Raw genomic sequence first — 18730 nt, forward strand, 5'->3', positions numbered from 1 at the left:
GTGTGGAAAGCCCACTCAGGGTCGCAGCTCTTGTTGTCGAACGTAGGACGTAGCGAAGAGGTATTCAGATGAGTGGGCGCAACGTCAGGCTTCTTCTCCAGCACTTCCCTTGCGTCAAAGAACTTGCGCATCTTGGCTGAGGCAGGAAAGGCCCACGCCAGCTGCTCGCGATCGATTTTGGATATAGCCTGGAGGTGATGTTGTATGTGGCACAGAACTTTCTCCACTTCGCGTGGGTACTTCTCATGAGCGGTGCGACAGGTTTCACCACGGAACTCATCGGCGCCCAGTTTATCTGTCCATTCAACAACCAACATCCACAGAATGAGGCTGCGGAATGAGCTCATGACCAACAACGAGCAGGCAAAGCCAGTCATCAAGCATGCGAAAGCCTTGTTCTTGCTATCCATTGCAGCTGTGATCGGCGCATTGGGCTCTTCCGTTGCGTACAACTTCCTACGACTCTGGAGATATCCCGGAACTTCTGGAATATGAGCCTCTTGATCGCGCAGATGTTGCACAAAGTAACCTGCATCGCCGACCAGGCTAAGCACATTGTCGCGAGCTTGCGAGGCCCTGCTCTCAACCAGCGACAGCAAGTCTTTGATGGACATGCTACATGGTAGCTGAGTCTCAGCCCGGACGGCAGAGTTACGAAGGCTGGCAGGCGGGCCGCTGGCTAACGCAAGGTCTGCATACGGTGCACAGTCTGGGAGATTCTTGAGATGCTGCATCGTGGTTTCGAGGCCTCGCTCTTTCGAAAGCGCCTTGCAGATGTTCGAAAGAAAGGATAGCAGGCGTCTCTGAATACCAAGTGCGTACACGGCAGACAGAGGATGAAGTCCGAGATAATCGATATCGGCTTCCTCGAGTTCGGTAGTAAGCGCGAACTTGCCGTATGAAGTTTTGTCAAGAACCACTCTCCAATCCTCGAGCTCTTTCATAGTTGCGTGGCCCTCCAAGGCAACACCGGCATTGTCAAGATCACTGACGATGAACTCGAAAGGCATGATTTCGCCACGAGATCTAAGCAGAGCAAGAAGGACTCCATCAAGACTCAGATCCTCAATATTCAGCTGCGGAGTGTCGAAGGACTGCAGCGATGTTCCCAATTCTCCAATTCTGTATTTCTCGGCGTCCTGCTGATGTTCAAATTCAGGTCGGTGTGTCGAAGGGATGTCGGGTAGGGTGGATTTAAGCACCGATTTGCGTTGCGCCGGTGTCTTGCTGTCCCAAGATGTTAAGATGACATCTCCGTATACTCGGAGACATTGCTGAATATGTTCGCGCGCGTAAACAATCTGCTTCGCACGCTCCCTAACTACCTCTGAAGTGGYGTTGAGTGTCGAATATGTTGGGACGGGTCGTCGAGTCTGCTGTCGGGCAATACAGCTAAGACAGCCACAAGGAGTGGTCCAATTCTCCATGATGTAGCGGGCAAGGAGTGTGCTTTGAGAAGGTGGGCAGCGGCGCGTGAACGGAGAGGCAGTATTTGCACTCGAGTGGTCAGGCCTGGGAGGACGCGGTTTGGGGAAGTTGGAAGGGCAAAGTCGAGCGCAATCCAAGGATGTGCAAGCAAAGCGACGGTTCGTAGTCTGTTTATTATACTAGCGGCAGATATTTGCCAAGAGCCCGTGATCGTAGCTCTAGCGGCGTTTCGGTCGAGGACGGAGAGTACGTCATGGACCGAAGTGGACTTCTCGGGTAAGTGACTCCAAGCTGGTCCAAGGGGTCGTAAGAGATTAGTGCCCATAAGGGATGATCTGCTTTGAGAGATATTCGTTGCAAGACGTTGCAGGGAACTGTGAGAACTATATACTGTGCCAGGGCTAGAAGAAAAAAGGGATCCGCAGATATGCAGCTGAGTCGTCCGCGAGGAATGATAGAACCTGGAGTTTAGAAAGAGTACAGGCTGAGATTCGCATCCGTAAGAGACGCAGGACGAGATAGGAGAAAGGAAGAGATTGCTACAAACACGATGATCGCTGTGACAATCCAAGGAAATGCTTTGCCATTGCCTTCTGGTAGGCTCCATGGAAGAACCTCGTGCTAGGGGTCCCTGAGGAACGGGGAGGTGTCCAAGCTAGGCAGTAAAGGGGATACCCTGATGTGGGCCAAGCCAGTCTCGAAACAATGTGAAGGAGAAGCGGGAAGCCTCTTGTTCACCTGGTCCTCAATCAGGAGAGGGTGCTTGGTAGGTGAGGTAGTGTCGCAACGGGCGGCTCGAGTTGAAATCCACGATGCGTGGCTTATCCCGCGTCGTTAAGATGATTCGCGCTGGCAGGATGCACATGATACGGCCTGGCTTGAACAGGTATAGTGTGATGAATGTGAATGTGAATGTGGAGATCAGACACGTGAAGTCAAGAACGTAGTGGAGAGTCTCCCTGTTTTAAATCATGGGACGCTTTTGGCCAACTCCTTTTGACCCAACAATAGCACACTCACTTGCCACCCACCACCTTCATCAGTCCGAAATCCATTGAGCAAGCTTCCTCCGGGCGTATTCACGCTCTACCAATAGCATATGAGGCACTCCCACGAGCCTCTGCTTAACATCCAGCCTCCCACATACAATTGAGTATCACTCAGAAAGTATTTTGAAGAAATGAACACCCACCTCCCCTACCAAAAGGCCTTACGCAATTGAAAGCTGGCCTGCTTCATCCACAAGACTCTGCAACTGCGAAGCATGAAGATCCGTGGCCACGAGATCAAGATCCACCGGAAATCTGCTTCGAACAACAACATCAGGCATCTTTGCCCTCTCCAAGCTTTTCAAAAGATCCCACGCCTCCTGAGGTAATCCAACCCCTTTTCGGCTCGCGACCTGCTGGATTCCGCGCATCAACGGTGCCATCAATGGGTATGCACCAATCATACGATACATCAAGCGTAAACAAAGACAAAAGTAGAAGCATTCATCTGAGCTGTCACCCTTGCAGAGTGCGAGTGGAAGGGTATCGTTGCAGACGATCAGCATCGGTGTGACCAGACCGCTTAGTGCAATGGGCATTCGAGGGTATTGGAGCTCAACTTGATGGGTCAAGAGGCGGAGTTGGGTTTGTGATGCCAAAGTGTGTCGATGGGCCATCTCGAACGATGGAGAGAGGATGTTCTTGCGTGCAGCAACAAAGGGTCGAAAGATGTCCAGCACGCAGCGATAGTAGTCAGTGCTACGTCTCACGTCAGCTAGACTATCTGACATCGGTTCAATGACTTTGTGGTACTGACTGAAGCCATAAGACATGCGGCGGAGTCGCGTGGAGGAAATCGAGTCTGGGAGGAAGGTTCACATGCCAACGTTCGAATTCCTGGTGGAGACACAGTGCCTCAGTCCAATAGCCGCCATTCAGAAACCCGCATTGGTGCTTGCGATGGAGGGGGAGGATACGGTTTCCAAGACGCCACAGCGAGGCTCGAGCGTGAGCTTTGCTGCTGCTCATGCTTGGTGGCTCTGGCGTGGTGAAGGGAAATGGGATCCAATGTCGTCTGTCTTCAGGCTCGCTGATGGCCGGGATGGCAACGACAGGTTGTTCCAGAAGTATGGGGTCGCCATTGAAGCTCAAAATGTGTTGTCTGGAAATGTCAGCGACCACAGCTTGGCGATTCCAAACCCAGTTCTGCATTACCCATGATGAGCATACACTGCCCACGCAAAAGTAGCTCTGTGTCTGGCCTCTTTTGCATTCGATACAGCATGCCCCTGAGTGTCACCCTCTTTTGTGAAAAGTCCAGAACGCAGCGCCAGCTCCATCGCCTCGGTAAAGAAAGGCGCACCAATCTCGTCCTGTCCGTTACTAGCGAATGTTGCGTGGATCAATAAACCAGCTGAAACGTTGGCAGGAGTGGCTTCCCGCGGCTCCACATCCCAAAAACGAGTGGCTTCGTGCAAGGCCTGCTTGTCTAGAGAGGGTACACCCTCAGGATGTGACATACCGTATATCTTCTGCGGCACTCATGAGCCGTTGGTCACCATCTATTTGCACAGAGACTGACTTACCGAGCCCAGCGCTAATACACTGTGAACCAGACACACGTTGCAAAAGTCGGATCCTCCAGCTTTCAGACCTTCCCAAAACGCTTCCTCCTGTACGAGATCCATCACAGAGTTCTCCCATGCAAAGTAGCAATTCAGCATTTCGAGGAAGCTGAGATCACTGGCGTAACTGACCTGCCAGTCTATGGCACGAACGTTCTCGAGGCCAAGCATCCAGGAGTAGTCCGTCGCAATTGGCTTTAGCACCAGCGGCTCGATATCGCTGGTCGCCGGTGATGGCCTCGYCGGTGCAGAAATTGATGTTTGATACATAGGTCGCAGCATCTCCGGCAAGATGTCTGACAGGCGCCTCCGCTTGTCCAGTTGCTGCTGTGCCGTTCCTGGTCGAGGCGTCGCTGACTGGCTCTCAGCGCCCTCGCTCAACGCTCGAAAGCTTGCCTGTCTTCCCAACAGAAATGCAATGGAAAGACGATTATCCGGTCTCCCTTGGACATGGTCATGCAGAAGCTGCGATGGTGATGGTTCTCGCTCCGGCCTTCCGTTGTGTATCGACTCCGGCTGTTCCTCGACAATCTGCATGAGATTTTCCGGCAGGCAGTCAGCGCGGTCTAGTGTTGTGAGAATGGCATCGTCGCTTTCCTTTGAACGCATCCGATGGAGTATGGCGATTGAGCCCTCGTGGGTACCTTCAAGAAGCATCCGGAGAAGACGTTCTCTGCCCGACGACTCCCGCTGGACCTCCGCGTACTTTCGCTTCAACGCAGTAATTCGAAATTCGTCCGGTTCGGTGTCGTACGTGCAAGGCGTGGATCGATGAATGCATCTCGAACAAGAAGGTCGCACTCCATCGCACTGATCATCGTTAGCAATACCGACCGTCCGCAGTCATCGACGGGTTGATCGATCTGACCTTGGTCTTGCTCGCTCGACAGCCCTGACAAGCAGCCTTGACATTGCTGGTTGCCCGTGGGTGTTTCCCTTTCACTGTCGTCGACATCCTGGTGGTGTCGTCCACAACGTCTGTTCGATTGTACCGCACTCGGCGAACAGGTGGCGAAGACGACAAGATGACATGCACATAACTCATCCAATCGCTATGCAAATTGGATCTGTCAACGCATTGCGAAGAATGAGCGGCGGAGCCAACGCCGCCACTAATGGAGTCTCCCCCGCGGGTAAGGCGTCAGACTCCCGTATTTGGTGTAACCCCCTGCCGCTATCATCACTTGGGCGTCGAGTTGTTCTTGAAGTCACCCGCTGTAGCAAGCTCGGCCCTGCCTCGCTGGTTCAATGACGCGGATGCCTCTCGATGGACAGGGGTGAGAAGGGGAGCGGTGTTATTCCCGCAGAGCGTCGACTGCAATATCAGCGCCTCCGCGATGGGACTGCAATACTCACGCCGTGTCATCTCCAGTCCTTCGCGAGGTTCAAGCTGGCGGCGCAGAGGCCGTCCCCGTTGTCCTACAGGGAGAATCGATGCGTTCGGGTTTTGGAAGTCAGCTTTCTCTGCTTGCTCCTCATCGCCAATTGCTGTCATGCAAACATCCGTCAAAGTCCGGCGGCGAGAACCCTACGGGAATGGAATCAATGGTGCATGATAATAAAAAGACGCAGAGTTGGCTGGAAAAGTCCCACTGGAAATTGCCAAGCCAACGTGGAACATCAAGACAGGCCGGGAATTGCGGGAAAGTACATTTCCTGCGGTGTAAGGAACAACAACAAGGAACATGTGAATCGCGGATAAGTGGCGTCGGATGATGACATCTCGGTGGTATCAACGTTTTCTGTGCTCATCATTTCATCAATTTTGTTCGTAGAAGACTAAGCATCTGACCTCAATCGACTGCCGTCCTCGTGCGTCACTCGGTGTTGCAGGGTCTACGAAAGCTGTGTGCGGGGTTCTCACCGCAAGCCCCTTGCTTCCCATTGGCATTCCCTCTCCAAACGAGTCGAAACACTTGAGCAGCATTACCTCATCCGGGGTCATGTCCTATGATTCGGAGTCAGCGCCTCAAGTCCCGATCAACATGCCAAGGCATTCATGTACGCACCTTCATGTAATAGAACTTGTGCGAGGAGTTTGCAGCTACAGCGAGCGTTTCGCCACGCGCTTCATAACCTTCGGTAGACCAATAGCTCTGCTCGTCGGGAAGCTTCTCCTTGCCGCGGTCATCGTCGTCCATGGCCGAGTCTGGACGTTGAGGATACATCAAATCCACGGGGATGAAGTCTTTGGGTTCGGTCGTCCGCCAATCAATGACAGCCAGCGGGAAGTCGGTGGCGGGATTTTCGATGGGCCGCCAAACGTTAATGATCTGATAACGGCCCTTCAAAAGCTGTTCCGCCTCGTCGGCGGGAAGATGACGTCGCACTCTGACGTCGGCCGCTCCAGGCGTCTGGTCAACATGCACTTGCTGGACAGGCTGTCGGGGAGCATTCTTCTCCCTTCGGCGAAGGGTGTGGTCGAAGATGACTACTTTTTTGATGTCAGGCAGTTGCCGCCGAAGCAAGTCTTCCACCTCTTGGTAATAGCCCGTTCTTACAGCCTGCTCGTCTTGAAACGTCTTCTCTTTTGCGGGCGAGTTATATACTGCAAACCCGGAGTTGTTGGTGTCGAACTGGGCTTCTGACCCGCGGATGTTGTGCACTGGCGCCTCTACGTCTGCCAACTTAAACGACATTCCCGGTCCGTCGACTTTGCTCCATGGCTTCCCCTCGTACGAGTTTGTGTCGATGTATTTAAACGTTGCCGAAGTCATCTTTGGGGATTGATTTCACTTTTCCTGGGGTTTGACAGGCGAGGGGAGCTTGGGAACAACGAGTTGACCTCGCATATTTATACTGTCGTCGTCTTCGGTAACACGGCATGACGTGCTGCGCGCGGTTCCTTCCCTTGCCACGGTTGATGACAAACTGCCGATAACGAGCCGATCAGGTGAAAAAACATCTCGAGTACAGCACTCGGAGTCTCGGACAGCGTTATTTCTGATTCTCGAGCAGGAGACACAGTCATTGCTATCGCTCGTGACTTCATCTTGAACTTTGAATATGGCATACAATCTTTTGATTAAGTGCCCATACCACAGAGCAGCCTCCTTCCCGATCTCTTCTACTCAGCATCTGTGGGAGCTCGGGGAGGCGTATCATTCACTTGAATGCCACCTCTCTTCGCATGCCCCGAATCAGGAAACGGCAACTTCCATCCACCTTCACTCTCCGGCGTAGCCAGCCAGAGTCTCATCAAATGCCTTTTCGGCCTCCCTGTCATATCCGCATAGTCCTTGTATGCAGTTCTCGAGTGCAGAATATGACCGTTGCCCAGGAACTGAATATCGCCCACTTCCAACACCATGTGCAAGGCCAATCTCAAACATGTATCTTCCAGCACTTGCAGTGCCTTGAGCTGTGCTTCCGACAGTGGTGGGATGGTGCCAGCGTCTGAGAAGCGCGAGAGGGACTTTACAAAGTAAGGGTCGAATTTGGTGTAAATTCTTCCATTGGGTGTCGTTTCCTTGTAGAAGATCGGCTGCCTGGTATAGGGCTCCTGTCCCTCGGAGACCTCACCCTTGCGGTCAAAGTACCAGATCGGTTGTGTGAGAGTTTCCACGACATCGGGGTGTTCTCGTTGGATAGTATTGAAGACATGGTGACAGGATGCAATATCCGACTCTCCGCCTTCGAGAGATCGCGCGATGCAGAGAAGTCCGACGACATCGCAATCGTCGGTGTGGAAAAATTGGCGGGCAGTGGTGCGGTAGATGCGGACTTTGTCAATCTGAGTTGGGTCGGCGCCAGTGTCTTTTACATGACCGAGGACGTGGCCAAGGCCGTTCTGAGAAACAAAGTAGCCAATGTATGTTCCCAATCCCATGTATGCCACAGCACTCTTGTGGTTGCCCCATTCGTTGACGGGAAACCCCTTGAAGAGAATAAAACCCTTTCCGTTGATGATCTCGTTACGCATCGCCGTGAGGTGTGCCTCAAAACCGGGGAGTGGAAATTTATCCTGACCCATGTTAGATGTCTTTCAGCAAACATCCTCAACAGCAGCTCACCTTTGTAATTCCAGTCATGGGAGTGCCTGATGCCATGAAGGCATCGGCTGCGTCACTCAACTCCTTGATCTCTTCCTCGCTGAATCGATGCACCCATCGCTCAGGGTTGTTTTCATAATCCTCCGCCTTCCACACTGTCGGTCCCGTAATCTCTTTCGGGAACTGCTCGTACGGGACGAGCTGATCATAGTTTGGCGGGCATTGCCCACTTGTTTTGATGCCATCTGGGAACGCAGCTTTAGAAGGTTTATCGTAGGAAAAGAGCTTCTGTGGCACTGGTACGGATTCTGTCAAAGCGGGAGCCATTGTGGCGAAATGCGTCAAGATTCAACAAGCTCTCAAAGCCTTTGCTTCTCAGTTGCGCAAGGTGAAAAATCAATCGATGCTCTTCCGCAGTCTTGAGAGAAACGTAGAAGAGTAGAGCAAAGGAATACACAAAAATAGGTTCCATGTCGATTGGCGGGGATGAGAGGTTTTATAGCAGTGCGGCAGCACCTCGTCGCGGGTAGTCGGTCGTGTATCATCACGGCAAGCCTTACCTGGACAGGCAGCTCATAAAAGGACTGGACAGTCCACGATTGCGTGCTGCGTCGCCAATAACGAAAGCAGTGGCCGGGTTGACGTGCTGCAGCAGAACGCTGAGACCGGCGATCCGACTGCGGGGAGGGCCAGGAAAGTGTTGAAGTCAATTCAGAGCCGAGACAATTGCTTTGTTGCGTGATCGGCTGTCTGCGGACTGTCGGCTAGCGGCATCGGGTGGTCGCACGCGGTATGACGATGCTGTTCTCCATTGACGAACATAATACGGCGGTAATAATGAAGGTATCATCTTCGCATAGCCATTTCCAAGGAGCATCCATGGAATGTGATGCTCAAAAAGCATGGTGGAAGGAGCAGCCTTTGACAAAAGTTACGAGCGAGTGTGAGAACAGGAATCCCGACCCAAAGCAATGCAGCACGATCTTCTCTTCAGGTCGTCATGATTCATCTCGCCCGCGAAATGCTTAGACAGTCTTATTCCCRCGTGGACGTCACGCCTTCGCGGAGAGACGCGCTTTCACGTGCATCACCTCACCCAGCATTCTGACATCTACCGCAGCAGGGGAAGCGGCAAGTGCGGTCGCGCGCAAGTGAATCAATGCCCAGCGGAACGCTGCGTCTGGCACCTGCCGATGAATCATCGATCACATGCCAGGCATGACTAATCCTCCCAGCAATCGCTCGGCCGAGATTGATTTGAGTGGAGGCGGAGCGCGGAGGCAATGCAAGCTGCTGGGGAAAGAATCCTACGGACGCCATGGCAGCCTCGTCCAGTCCTCGCCCCAAGTCTTGTTGCCCAGCGCTGACTGCTGCAAACATTCACTTGGCCAGAGCCACGAGGCGCAACTCTTCCAACCAAGCTCCATGTTCACCAACGAATGCTGGTGCTCCAACCAAACCCTGCTCACATGAGTCCGCCGTCTGATGTACAAGCTGTGAGCATTAATGTGTGTATACCGCCGATCGACCCTACTACCCCTCCTACTCCTAGTAACGCGACTGACAACAGCTGGTGTATGCTAGACGTGCCTCGAAGCTGTGACACAGGCCTTTCGTGATGGAGGCGCGATCATCGAAAAAATCAAGAAGAAGTGGGCTCTGAAATGTGCACCGCAGCCGCCACGGTTACTCGAGGAGAGCATCGACCAAGCACCCGACGAGATTGAGAAAGAGCGGCGGCGTGGCGTGGCACGGTTTGGGAATGCATTCGTCGAGGGTGATCCCACATCCATTATTGCTCTCCAATCAATCACCATTGCCCTCCAACAAAGCCTACTCGAGAAGCTACGAAACGCGGCCTTTGATGATGAGRCGCGAATTACCGACTTTACCTATCTGGTTGATGCAGCAGATTTGGGCAGGGACAGGACAATTGCAACTCTGCATGAGTTGAAGTCGAGGTTGTTGAACGCTCAACTCGAGCTGAATGAAGTCGAGGCTGGCGTGGATACTTTGAAGAGCTCAACTCCACCGACGGCCTCTCCTGCTGTGCCGTCTACACCTGCGCAGGAACTACCCATACGACCAAGGACCAACTCTTCGCTGTCAGCCCCGCGTACGTGGACAAAAGAATACAGTCTCTCCCGCGATACCTCGGGCGACGAAGATGCCGTTTCTGGCACCGAGGTTGACAACCCGCGAAGTCGACAGCGGAAGAGAAGCTCTCTGCTGAAGTTCTTGAAGCCTCACAATCGTACGCATAGCTGGAACGAGAAGGAGCTTGTCCCTGCTACTACTACAATCGTTCATCAGCGAAAGATTCCAGAAGAGAGCAACTCTAGCTCTCTCACTTCTCACAGCCTTGAGCAACGCCGTCAAATGTCCAGTGCATCGACAAGCACTGTTTCAAACCCAGTAGTCCATCGACCGCCTCCGCCATCCAACGAGGTCCCCTTCACTTACGAAGAATGGGAGGACAACCCGCAGGAGATCTGGGGGCCATCTACCACTACTACGAAGACCAGTGACCGTCGAGAGACATTGAACGTTGCTCCCGATAGTCCACCTTCTCCCATCCTTACCCACCGCACCAACAGCACCACACAAATACCCTCTCACATCTCCCACAACTCCACGCTCCCAACGCCAAACCCCTCCAATGACTACCTCGGCCTCTGCAAATCCGCGTACCGTCTGCAGAACGCCGACCGTAAAGCCCTGACCAAGACCCGTGAAGTGGAGGCTTGGAGCCGACATCCCAGTAGCTCTGCAAACGCCTTGCATTTCCTCTCATGTGCTACGAAGAACTGCGCCTTTCGCTCAACATTCACCCACAGAGACACCGAAGTGGTCTGGAACAAACTTCTTCCCGAAAGAGGAGGTGTCCGAGCAAGATGGAAGTTCCTCGCCAAGAGTCACGTCCCACTCCGACGCGCCGGCTCACAAGCGTCGTTCCAGTGCCTGTTTTGTGTGTTTCTAAACGGCAGGAGCGCCATTTACCATGGAGCGGAGTTTTACATCGATCACATTGCAGACGAGCATCGCGGAACTGTCCTGGGAGATGTGGTGCTGTACAAAACAGGTTGTGTGAATGACCAAGTGTGTGACGACAGCAATCTAGACTGGGATATCAATCTCTATCCCGGGACAGTTGCAATTCACAAAGCTGGGACCGCGTCGACTCCTGGGTTGTCATCCGGTGCAGGAATGGAGCACGGTATGCCTTTCAATCCCGAGGATTACACCTCGAGCGAATGGAGAGCGAGAGTGGACGGCAATCGGTACGACTCTGTACTCGGTGCGAATGAGCCTTGGAATGAGGGTCTGTCTGATTTCCACTATCGAGGAGAACTCGATCGTACGGAGCTTGAGTGATTTGTTCAAGATCGCCAGATTCGGATCACGCAAAGCTTCTCCCAGCCTGCTTGTTTGCCGCTTGAAGACACCCGTTCTGCCTGCCAGTTTTCGTCTCCCTCCCAGGCTCTGATGGAGGAGACAACAGCTTCGGGCTTGTTCTGCGCGCAGAGAAGGATGTACGCTACGCCTCGGTCACTTAGGATGTGCGGTAGCTCGGTCAGGAGACGATCCGTGGTTTCCATTCCGTCGATGCCGCCAGCGTAAGAAAGCGCCAGGAGGTGGGAATCCCTCTCCCATTCTCCGCTCTGCTCTGCCTTGGGAGGGATCGGCAAGCTTTCGGTCGGAACATATGGCGGGTTGAATATCAACACATCAACCACGCCTTTCCGCAGTGGAGTTGCAAGGTCGCCTTGGAGAACATCCACACCCCCATCACCTACAGTTTGCCGAGCTGCTGTGCAGGCGAAGTTGTTGACGTCTGTTCCGATGGAAGCGATGTCTGGGCGGCCAAAGATTTTAGAGGCGTTCTTCGTGGCGAATGCGAGTACGACACCAGAGCCCGTGCCCACTTCGAGCACGACTGGCGTATGCGTTGCTGGCGGGAAGCGGGCTGAAAGGAATAGAATTTCGAGAGGTAGGGCAAGAGTGTCCAGAAGAAGGTAGGAATCCTCGGAGGGCTCGTATATGTGGGAGTAGTTGCAGTGGGATGTTGAGGGCGTGGGTAACATTGTTTCTTGACCGTCTTTGTAGGTGATGACTTTGATGATATTTGTCGGAATAACGAAGTAATGCTGTCCTGGTTATGCGAACAGCTTTCGCGGCTTCGTCGTCCTGTCGGTAGTTGCTGTATCTGCGATGGATTGAATGTCGGTGCTGTCCCTGTTTGTTCTTACAAGACAAGATAAATTGCTCGTCCCGGCATGTGGTGTCCGTGGTAATTCTTGTGTCGTTCTTGTGCAAACGGCGGGCTTCGAAAAGCATGCACATGTAGGCCGATCAATTGTCTCAGCGCTCACTCATCCCGGCAAAGCGACAAACGCCTGATTACTGAGACTTTCTTCCATGACGTCGATCCAATGGACACCCTCACAACCTTCCCATATTGAGCACTCTTGCACCCCTTCTATTGACCTTGTGCTCCCCAAAAATGCAATCCACCCGCCGCCTCTTGGCCTCTGCCTCTCGCGTCGGCTCGCAATCCACTCCATCAGCCCTTTCTGGCGGCCGCAATGTTCCTTTAGCGCTCCTTCCTCCAATTCCGCTCTACCGCCGCATTCTACGCGCTCACCGTCTCCACCTCCCCAATCAAATGCGCCTGTTGGGCGACGAGTATGTCAAGGCGGAGTTTCGCGCACATCGGAAGATCGACAATCCTGTGCACATCGTAGGATTTTTGACGGAATGGCAAACATATGCGCAGCAAGTGGAAGGCGCTTCATGGAAAGGAGAGGTTCTGGACAAAGGCAAAGTGGAGAAGATGAGTGATCAGCAGATTGGACAGCTGTATGAGTTGATGACGGCAATCCGGGAGAAGGAGTTGGCGGAAGGGCAGGAGGAGGAATACAAACACGGGGTGCCTCCGCCGCCGCCGGAGAAAGCTTAGAGAACTTTTGGGAAGGGGATGATGGTCATGAGGAAGGAGCGTCCGCTGCCTAGCCAATGAATTGTGACCTTGGTCAGAAGGACTGGGAAAACAGATCAACAACGCAACATCAAGCATCAACACTTCGCATCGCACTCGACCGCATCAACGATTACACCTCCACAGACATCCTTCTAATTCCGCGCTTCCAGAACTCACAATGTGTCAGACATACTACTACAAGTCCCGCCAATGCAACCATTCCTGGTATAGCCTATGCTTCTGCGTTTATGCTTGCCAGATCTAATGCCATTCAGGCTTGAACTCAAACGTCCCTGCGGACGCGACATGAACCTCCTGACCTGCCCAGATTTCGGCACTGTGCAGCCCTTTGGACCGGCAGAAAGGCCTCGCCGATGTCGCTGGGCGCCAAAAGGAGAGTGTCCAAGCTGCGACTACGACGAGTACSATCGCAAGAAACGCAGGATGATCGCGGTGAAGCGCTATGGTTGGCGTGTTGGGCTGGGGCCAGGAAAGGAGAGCTTGGGTGTCGATGTCTACACCCAGAAGACTCGAGCAGGCGGCGGTTTGGAGCGACTTGAAAGCTGTGGGGTCATGTGAGACAGTGGAGGGGGAGGGGGTTGGAGATGGAGATGGCAGCCAATTCGAGGGTGCGCAGGGAGGCAGCAGCGAGTATCAGATTCTGAAATATAAATGAACAGCGTGCAAGGTGTGATCCATGATGAGCAAGCAGACATCATTTTCCCTCAAACCTAAGCTGTTCGAACACGAAAGAGCTCGTTTCTGATGAGCGTTTAGTGGAAGTTCTTCTGTCGTCTCCGCATTGCCAAGAACGCTCTACCATCAAGAAGTACTCGAGACTGGTACTCGGTCTCTCCTCGTTGGAGATTGACAACTACAAGCTTAGATTGCGCCGGATCGCTTGTTGGGACTTTCTTCATACGATCAAGTGAAGGAAAGTCAGAAAGGATCCAATGGGTGTATTATACATCATTCTCATTTCATTTCAAATCCCTCTCTTTAACATCCTCACTATGACAAACTTCATTTCCAGAAAGCAATCGATGTGCTCGGTCTTCGCGTACTGCCTCGTAATCTCCAGCGGTACCCAAAGTGGCCTCACGCTGTCTCATAAAGTATTCAATCCTATCCTCTTTTGTGTTTAGAGTTCCCGCTTCCTTTCGCAYTCGCCGTAACTCCTTGGACGCCCKATCATGCACAATATCCCTCTGCTCAATGAAATAAGTTCCTGCATCCTGAGCTCGGCTGTAGTTCACCACGGTTCCCATGGCTGCCAGGATCGCAATAACCAATACAAACGATGCATTGCTCATGTACATCGGTTGATTCCTTTCTTGTGAGACGCCATCCCGCTTATCCCTCCAGCGCTCCCAATCCTCCCACGTAGCATTTTGCCAGACTGTGTCCTGTGGGTGGTCGTTCCAATTCTGGCTGAATGGTGCAGTGGAAGAGTGATACGATGAAGGAGGTCCCCTCCAGGCATCACTGGTAGTCCCGATCTCTGATCTCCCATTCCAGCCCGCTCCGAATCGATCGTAGGCGCTACGTTTCGCAGGATCGGAGAGGATCGTATGTGCTGCTACGACCAAGCGGTATCTTTYTATTCGCAGCGCATGGTCCTTGATCGCAGTAGATGTGCCATTCTTATCAGGGTGATAGATCTTCACCAGCTCGTAGTATTTCGCTTTGGCATATGGAGCATTTTGTCTCAGATCGAAGATCTGATATGGGGTTGGATGGGAGTGTCCCTTTGGCGGCAGAGGCCATGCATGACTTTGTTCGGTTTTTTCAGTCCCCTTCTTCGCATCACCGGCGTATGTGGCATATCCAGCGCTCCAACATATTTGTTGTCGTGTGCCTCGTCGTCCAGCGATCGATGATGACGTAGTCGATTGAGCTGCGCAGAATTGTGAGTTGGAGAAGGTGGTACAGGCGGATAGTAAGGCGCTAGGCTTGCGGACAGTCATGGCCGAGTCGAATCGTGCCTAGACGCATTGTTTTGCGGGATGTCCTTTTTGTACAGACACGGAATCGAGTGAGGCTGTTTTGAGCACATATGAGAAGATCCGAGATCGCTCTTTCAGCGGGTGGCGGGAGAGCGGCTGCGGGGTACAAGGTTCATCGGCAGGGTCCATCAATCACACTCAGCAGTCGCGGTCGCGTGTACACCCAAGGACGCGTCTAAAACATCATCTGCTTCACCCGCCCATCAGACAACACTCTTTCCATCGTCCGCTTTCGTGCAAACTCGTCGAGGACTGCACATGGCTAAGCGGTAGGGTTGTTTCTCGGTCAAGCGCCGCAAAGATGCCCTTTGATCGAGAGAGCGGGCAAATCTACGATGAGACTGTGGCATTTCTCCCAAAGCAAGACGAAGACGACCTTGTATATGTGGAAGAACCCTATCATGTCAGGCAGAGACCGAAGAGTACCATCTCCATAAAAGGCACACGTACGCTGCACAAGATGGCCATGCTGGAAATCCTGAGAAGTCTTGATCTTTTGTATTCCGACCTGCTTGAAGCATTTCCACTCCCAATTCTCGAGCAGGTCTGGAAGGCCATCAAGCTTGAGAGCCTTGACGGGCTTCGGATGTGGAAGCTGTTCGCRCCAATTCTTGCTTCTGCAGGGCATCATCAAAGAATGACCAGAACAGTGGACAAGAGACCGCAGAGCACCTTCGCCCACGTCGTCAAGCAGATTACAAGTCCTCAGTGTTCGTGGCTTACAGAACTGACGCTAGACGCGATTCCGTTGACTCTGGCGGCTTACGTTCAAGTCTCCAAGATTCAGAACTTGACCAGCCTGGCAGTGATTGCGAAGCCCAGACAAGACACGGGCTTCTCGGACCGTGTCTTGAGAGCGTGGTCTGCCGATGCTCAGGCTGGATCGTTTTGCAAACTGCGATTCATGTTTGTTGGCGACCATAGATTCGTTACGGAACAGTCTCTGCAATACTTGAGTGGCTTCCGGGTGCTAGAACTTTTTTGCGCCTTGAATTGTCGGATTGCCACGTCTTCCGCGTCCAATGCAAAGGGAAGTACTCCTTGCAAGTTGACCGAAGAGTGGAAGGACGCTGCTGAGTGAGTAACAGATCCATTTGAGGGGTGTATTTCTGACCATTTCAAGCGGGCCGTTCAGGTCGTTCCTCAAGAGCTACTGCGGCATCGCCAGAGCAGAGCTAGATGCATCGTTACCAGGATTCCGCGCCTATACCGCACAACGCAGGCGTAATGAAGAGTCACGTCCTCACTTATTGATGACACTGCTACCTGAATTGGGACAGAAGAACCTCACGCTTGCTTGCGGACACAGACTGCATTGTTTCGAGCGGACCAAGCTCAACTCTGGTTCGCAGGCCGTCGTCGGTAAAGATACTGCGTCGAGGCACAAACGGCGCAAGCTGAAGGACACGAAGTCCGGAGTCTTCGAACAGATGCTTCAAGGGCTTTCATGAACTGCATTCAACAAGGAATGGTGTCTGTAAAAGTTGCTCGGCAAGATTGAAGGAGTACCATAAATGTACGCACTTGTTCAGGGGTCACTTCGGACGCGTCAACGAGACACCAGAGATGAATACGATAACCAGCAGCCACGTCGCACATCTGCACGTGCTTCCCACGAACATCCCGCCGTCGGTCGCACTGCATACACGCGATTTATGGAACATTCGTGCAACATTGGAAGATAGCTGCCAGAAATAAATGTCCGTAGCGCGCCCGCTCGGACGACGATGATCTTCTGTTACACAACATAGACGAAGAGCATATTCTAGCGTGCAGTGCGGGCTACGGGCTACCTTGCAAGACTTTCGCCGCCGGCCGTCATGGTCTTCTTTTCCGTCGGGCAGGCGAGCTCACGGTCCGAAGAACTCGATTCATGTGAAAGTGGACTCACAGGCGTGACGACAATACGCAGGTAACAAGGACGGCGAAAATGAAGAAAGGTATCATGAATAGGTTGTACTTTGCTGGCAGATCTCGCCCCGCCCGACTCAGCGCTTGAATCGGAATTCTCTGGTCTGTCACCAATCTTCACTCTTTGCATCTAGCTCGGCAATCTCTCTCTCTTAGTAAACTCGCTCGCTTGTAAACAAATTCTCGCTGACAACATCACATGGTCGATTTCACATGCAGGCGGCGCCATCGATGCCGATGACCTTGCCGTTGACCCACTCTCCGTCCTGCGAAGCGAGGAAGCAAACAACACGGGCAATGTCAATAGGTTGGCCGACACGGTTCATTGGCGACCAAGTCTTTGCGTACTGTGAAGGAGTCAGTGGCTGGATCATGAAACTGAATCTCATGACATTACTCACCTCATCAACCTGGTCGTCGCTAAGCTTCTCGCCTTCGGGGATGTACTCGCGACATACAGCGTGGTACATGTCGGTCTTGATGCCTCCTGGTGCAACGGCGTTGACTGTAATCTTCTTGTCGCCACAGTCAATGGCCATGCAACGGACGAACGTCTCAATTGCGCCCTTGGAGCCGGAGTAGACGGCGTGCTTTGGTACACCCTTGGCTTGACCAGTAATGGATCCCATAAGAATGATGCGGCCACCGACGGAAAGGTGCCTGTATGCCTCGCGGGCAACGAAGAACTGTCCACGAGTGTTGATGCGGAAGACTCGGTCGAACTCCTCTTCTGTCACATCCTTGACGTGGCCGAAAGAGACAACACCAGAGTTGGAGCACACAATGTCGAGCTGGCCGAAGTGCTCGACTGCCTGATCCATGAGCTTCGTGGTTTGAGCGACATCACCGACATCAGCCTGAATAGCAATTGCATCTCCGCCGTTCGACTTTATCGATTCGACAACCTTGTTGGCTGCCTCCGCGGAGTTGGCGTAGTTGACAACAACTTTTGCACCGCGGCGAGCGAGCTCAGTGGCCATGGCAGCACCGATTCCACGACCGGAGCCAGTAACGAGGGCGACCTTGCCATCCAGGCGGGAAGTCTCGACGGCTTGAGGGGCAGACATGATGTTGTTTGGTGGTGGTGGTAGTATTGGATTGAGGAAATGTGCTTTGAGTGAGTTGTRCTTTGCTGTTGCGCCGAGAGGATCTGATGAGAGTCTGTGATGGAGCTGGTTTGACATCTTTCTAGGATTCGRCAAAGCAGAGGTGTAGATATATAGCATTTGCCAACGTCTTTCTATGCCACAAACATGGCTGGCCTCGCTACCTCGCTCCCTCACCTTAGCAACGGCGCGAGCGCGAACTGTGGTTTCATGACCACCCGGGTTCGGGTTGCCCAACCTCCCGGCCGTTGAGCGGAAGCATTATTGTGGGCGGGCTCTGTCCCRACATTGCACGCAGACATTACTGGCTATTGTGACAGGGTGGTGGGACATTCTCTCGGCCTATTCATGACGGCGAAAGGCCGAACCAGCCTTCGGGTGCGTTTCTCGCGGTTCTTTATTTTAAAAAACAAGGTTCTCTCCAAATTGCCATTTTGGGAACCGGATCCCCAAGTCCGAGTGCTGAACAACATCAGTCCATCTCCGACTTCATTGCTTGTGAAGACGGCTCAGGACGGCGCGGGCAGAGTCTCCGTCGTGCTACTGTCTACAAGCATGCGGATTCCAGAGGCTGAGGAAAACCGTTTCGATGGCGGGCGGGTACATACCAAACATCTATGCACGTTGAAGTTTTTTCTTGGCAACGACAGTTGCCACGACACTTCGTCCGCATACGCGTCATCCGGATGATT

General features: G+C 53.0%; 10 protein-coding genes; 3 read left to right on the top strand and 7 right to left on the bottom strand.

Annotated features, from left to right (window-relative positions):
* Window positions 1–114: 114 nt before the first annotated feature.
* Window positions 115–1427, bottom strand: RCC_09015 (uncharacterized protein; the record flags this gene model as incomplete). XM_023774260.1 has 2 exons in its annotated part: window positions 115–136; window positions 241–1427. 2 exons carry the CDS (start codon window positions 1425–1427, stop codon window positions 115–117), a joined length of 1209 nt encoding a protein of 402 aa, XP_023630028.1.
* Window positions 1428–2638: 1211 nt separating this feature from the next.
* On the bottom strand, window positions 2639–4997 carry RCC_09016 (uncharacterized protein; the record flags this gene model as incomplete). XM_023774261.1 has 5 exons in its annotated part: window positions 2639–3176; window positions 3235–3579; window positions 3633–3949; window positions 4004–4852; window positions 4911–4997. The coding sequence occupies 5 exons, from the start codon at window positions 4995–4997 to the stop codon at window positions 2639–2641; spliced, it is 2136 nt and encodes a 711-aa protein (XP_023630029.1).
* Window positions 4998–5801: 804 nt separating this feature from the next.
* On the bottom strand, window positions 5802–6759 carry RCC_09017 (related to 7alpha-cephem-methoxylase P8 chain; the record flags this gene model as incomplete). XM_023774262.1 has 2 exons in its annotated part: window positions 5802–5990; window positions 6052–6759. 2 exons carry the CDS (start codon window positions 6757–6759, stop codon window positions 5802–5804), a joined length of 897 nt encoding a protein of 298 aa, XP_023630030.1.
* Window positions 6760–7109: 350 nt separating this feature from the next.
* Window positions 7110–8361, bottom strand: RCC_09018 (uncharacterized protein; the record flags this gene model as incomplete). XM_023774263.1 has 2 exons in its annotated part: window positions 7110–8006; window positions 8056–8361. The coding sequence occupies 2 exons, from the start codon at window positions 8359–8361 to the stop codon at window positions 7110–7112; spliced, it is 1203 nt and encodes a 400-aa protein (XP_023630031.1).
* A 1142-nt stretch (window positions 8362–9503) lies between these two features.
* On the top strand, window positions 9504–11409 carry RCC_09019 (uncharacterized protein; the record flags this gene model as incomplete). XM_023774264.1 has 2 exons in its annotated part: window positions 9504–9542; window positions 9619–11409. The coding sequence occupies 2 exons, from the start codon at window positions 9504–9506 to the stop codon at window positions 11407–11409; spliced, it is 1830 nt and encodes a 609-aa protein (XP_023630032.1).
* Window positions 11410–11414: 5 nt separating this feature from the next.
* On the bottom strand, window positions 11415–12119 carry RCC_09020 (related to methyltransferase S. pombe; the record flags this gene model as incomplete). Its single annotated transcript, XM_023774265.1, has 1 exon — window positions 11415–12119. The coding sequence occupies one exon, from the start codon at window positions 12117–12119 to the stop codon at window positions 11415–11417; it is 705 nt and encodes a 234-aa protein (XP_023630033.1).
* Window positions 12120–12538: 419 nt separating this feature from the next.
* Window positions 12539–12994, top strand: RCC_09021 (related to acetate non-utilizing protein 9, mitochondrial precursor; the record flags this gene model as incomplete). Its single annotated transcript, XM_023774266.1, has 1 exon — window positions 12539–12994. One exon carries the CDS (start codon window positions 12539–12541, stop codon window positions 12992–12994), a length of 456 nt encoding a protein of 151 aa, XP_023630034.1.
* Window positions 12995–13995: 1001 nt separating this feature from the next.
* On the bottom strand, window positions 13996–14982 carry RCC_09022 (related to J domain-containing protein 1; the record flags this gene model as incomplete). The annotated part of the gene is made up of 1 exon (XM_023774267.1): window positions 13996–14982. One exon carries the CDS (start codon window positions 14980–14982, stop codon window positions 13996–13998), a length of 987 nt encoding a protein of 328 aa, XP_023630035.1.
* A 340-nt stretch (window positions 14983–15322) lies between these two features.
* RCC_09023 (uncharacterized protein) lies at window positions 15323–16472 on the top strand (the record flags this gene model as incomplete). XM_023774268.1 has 2 exons in its annotated part: window positions 15323–16098; window positions 16145–16472. 2 exons carry the CDS (start codon window positions 15323–15325, stop codon window positions 16470–16472), a joined length of 1104 nt encoding a protein of 367 aa, XP_023630036.1.
* A 669-nt stretch (window positions 16473–17141) lies between these two features.
* On the bottom strand, window positions 17142–17999 carry RCC_09024 (probable tetrahydroxynaphthalene reductase; the record flags this gene model as incomplete). XM_023774269.1 has 2 exons in its annotated part: window positions 17142–17279; window positions 17334–17999. 2 exons carry the CDS (start codon window positions 17997–17999, stop codon window positions 17142–17144), a joined length of 804 nt encoding a protein of 267 aa, XP_023630037.1.
* Window positions 18000–18730: the final 731 nt, after the last annotated feature.

This window comes from Ramularia collo-cygni, assembly GCF_900074925.1.
Source record: "Ramularia collo-cygni strain URUG2 genome assembly, contig: RCC_scaffold16, whole genome shotgun sequence".
NCBI lineage: Eukaryota > Fungi > Ascomycota > Dothideomycetes > Mycosphaerellales > Mycosphaerellaceae > Ramularia > Ramularia collo-cygni.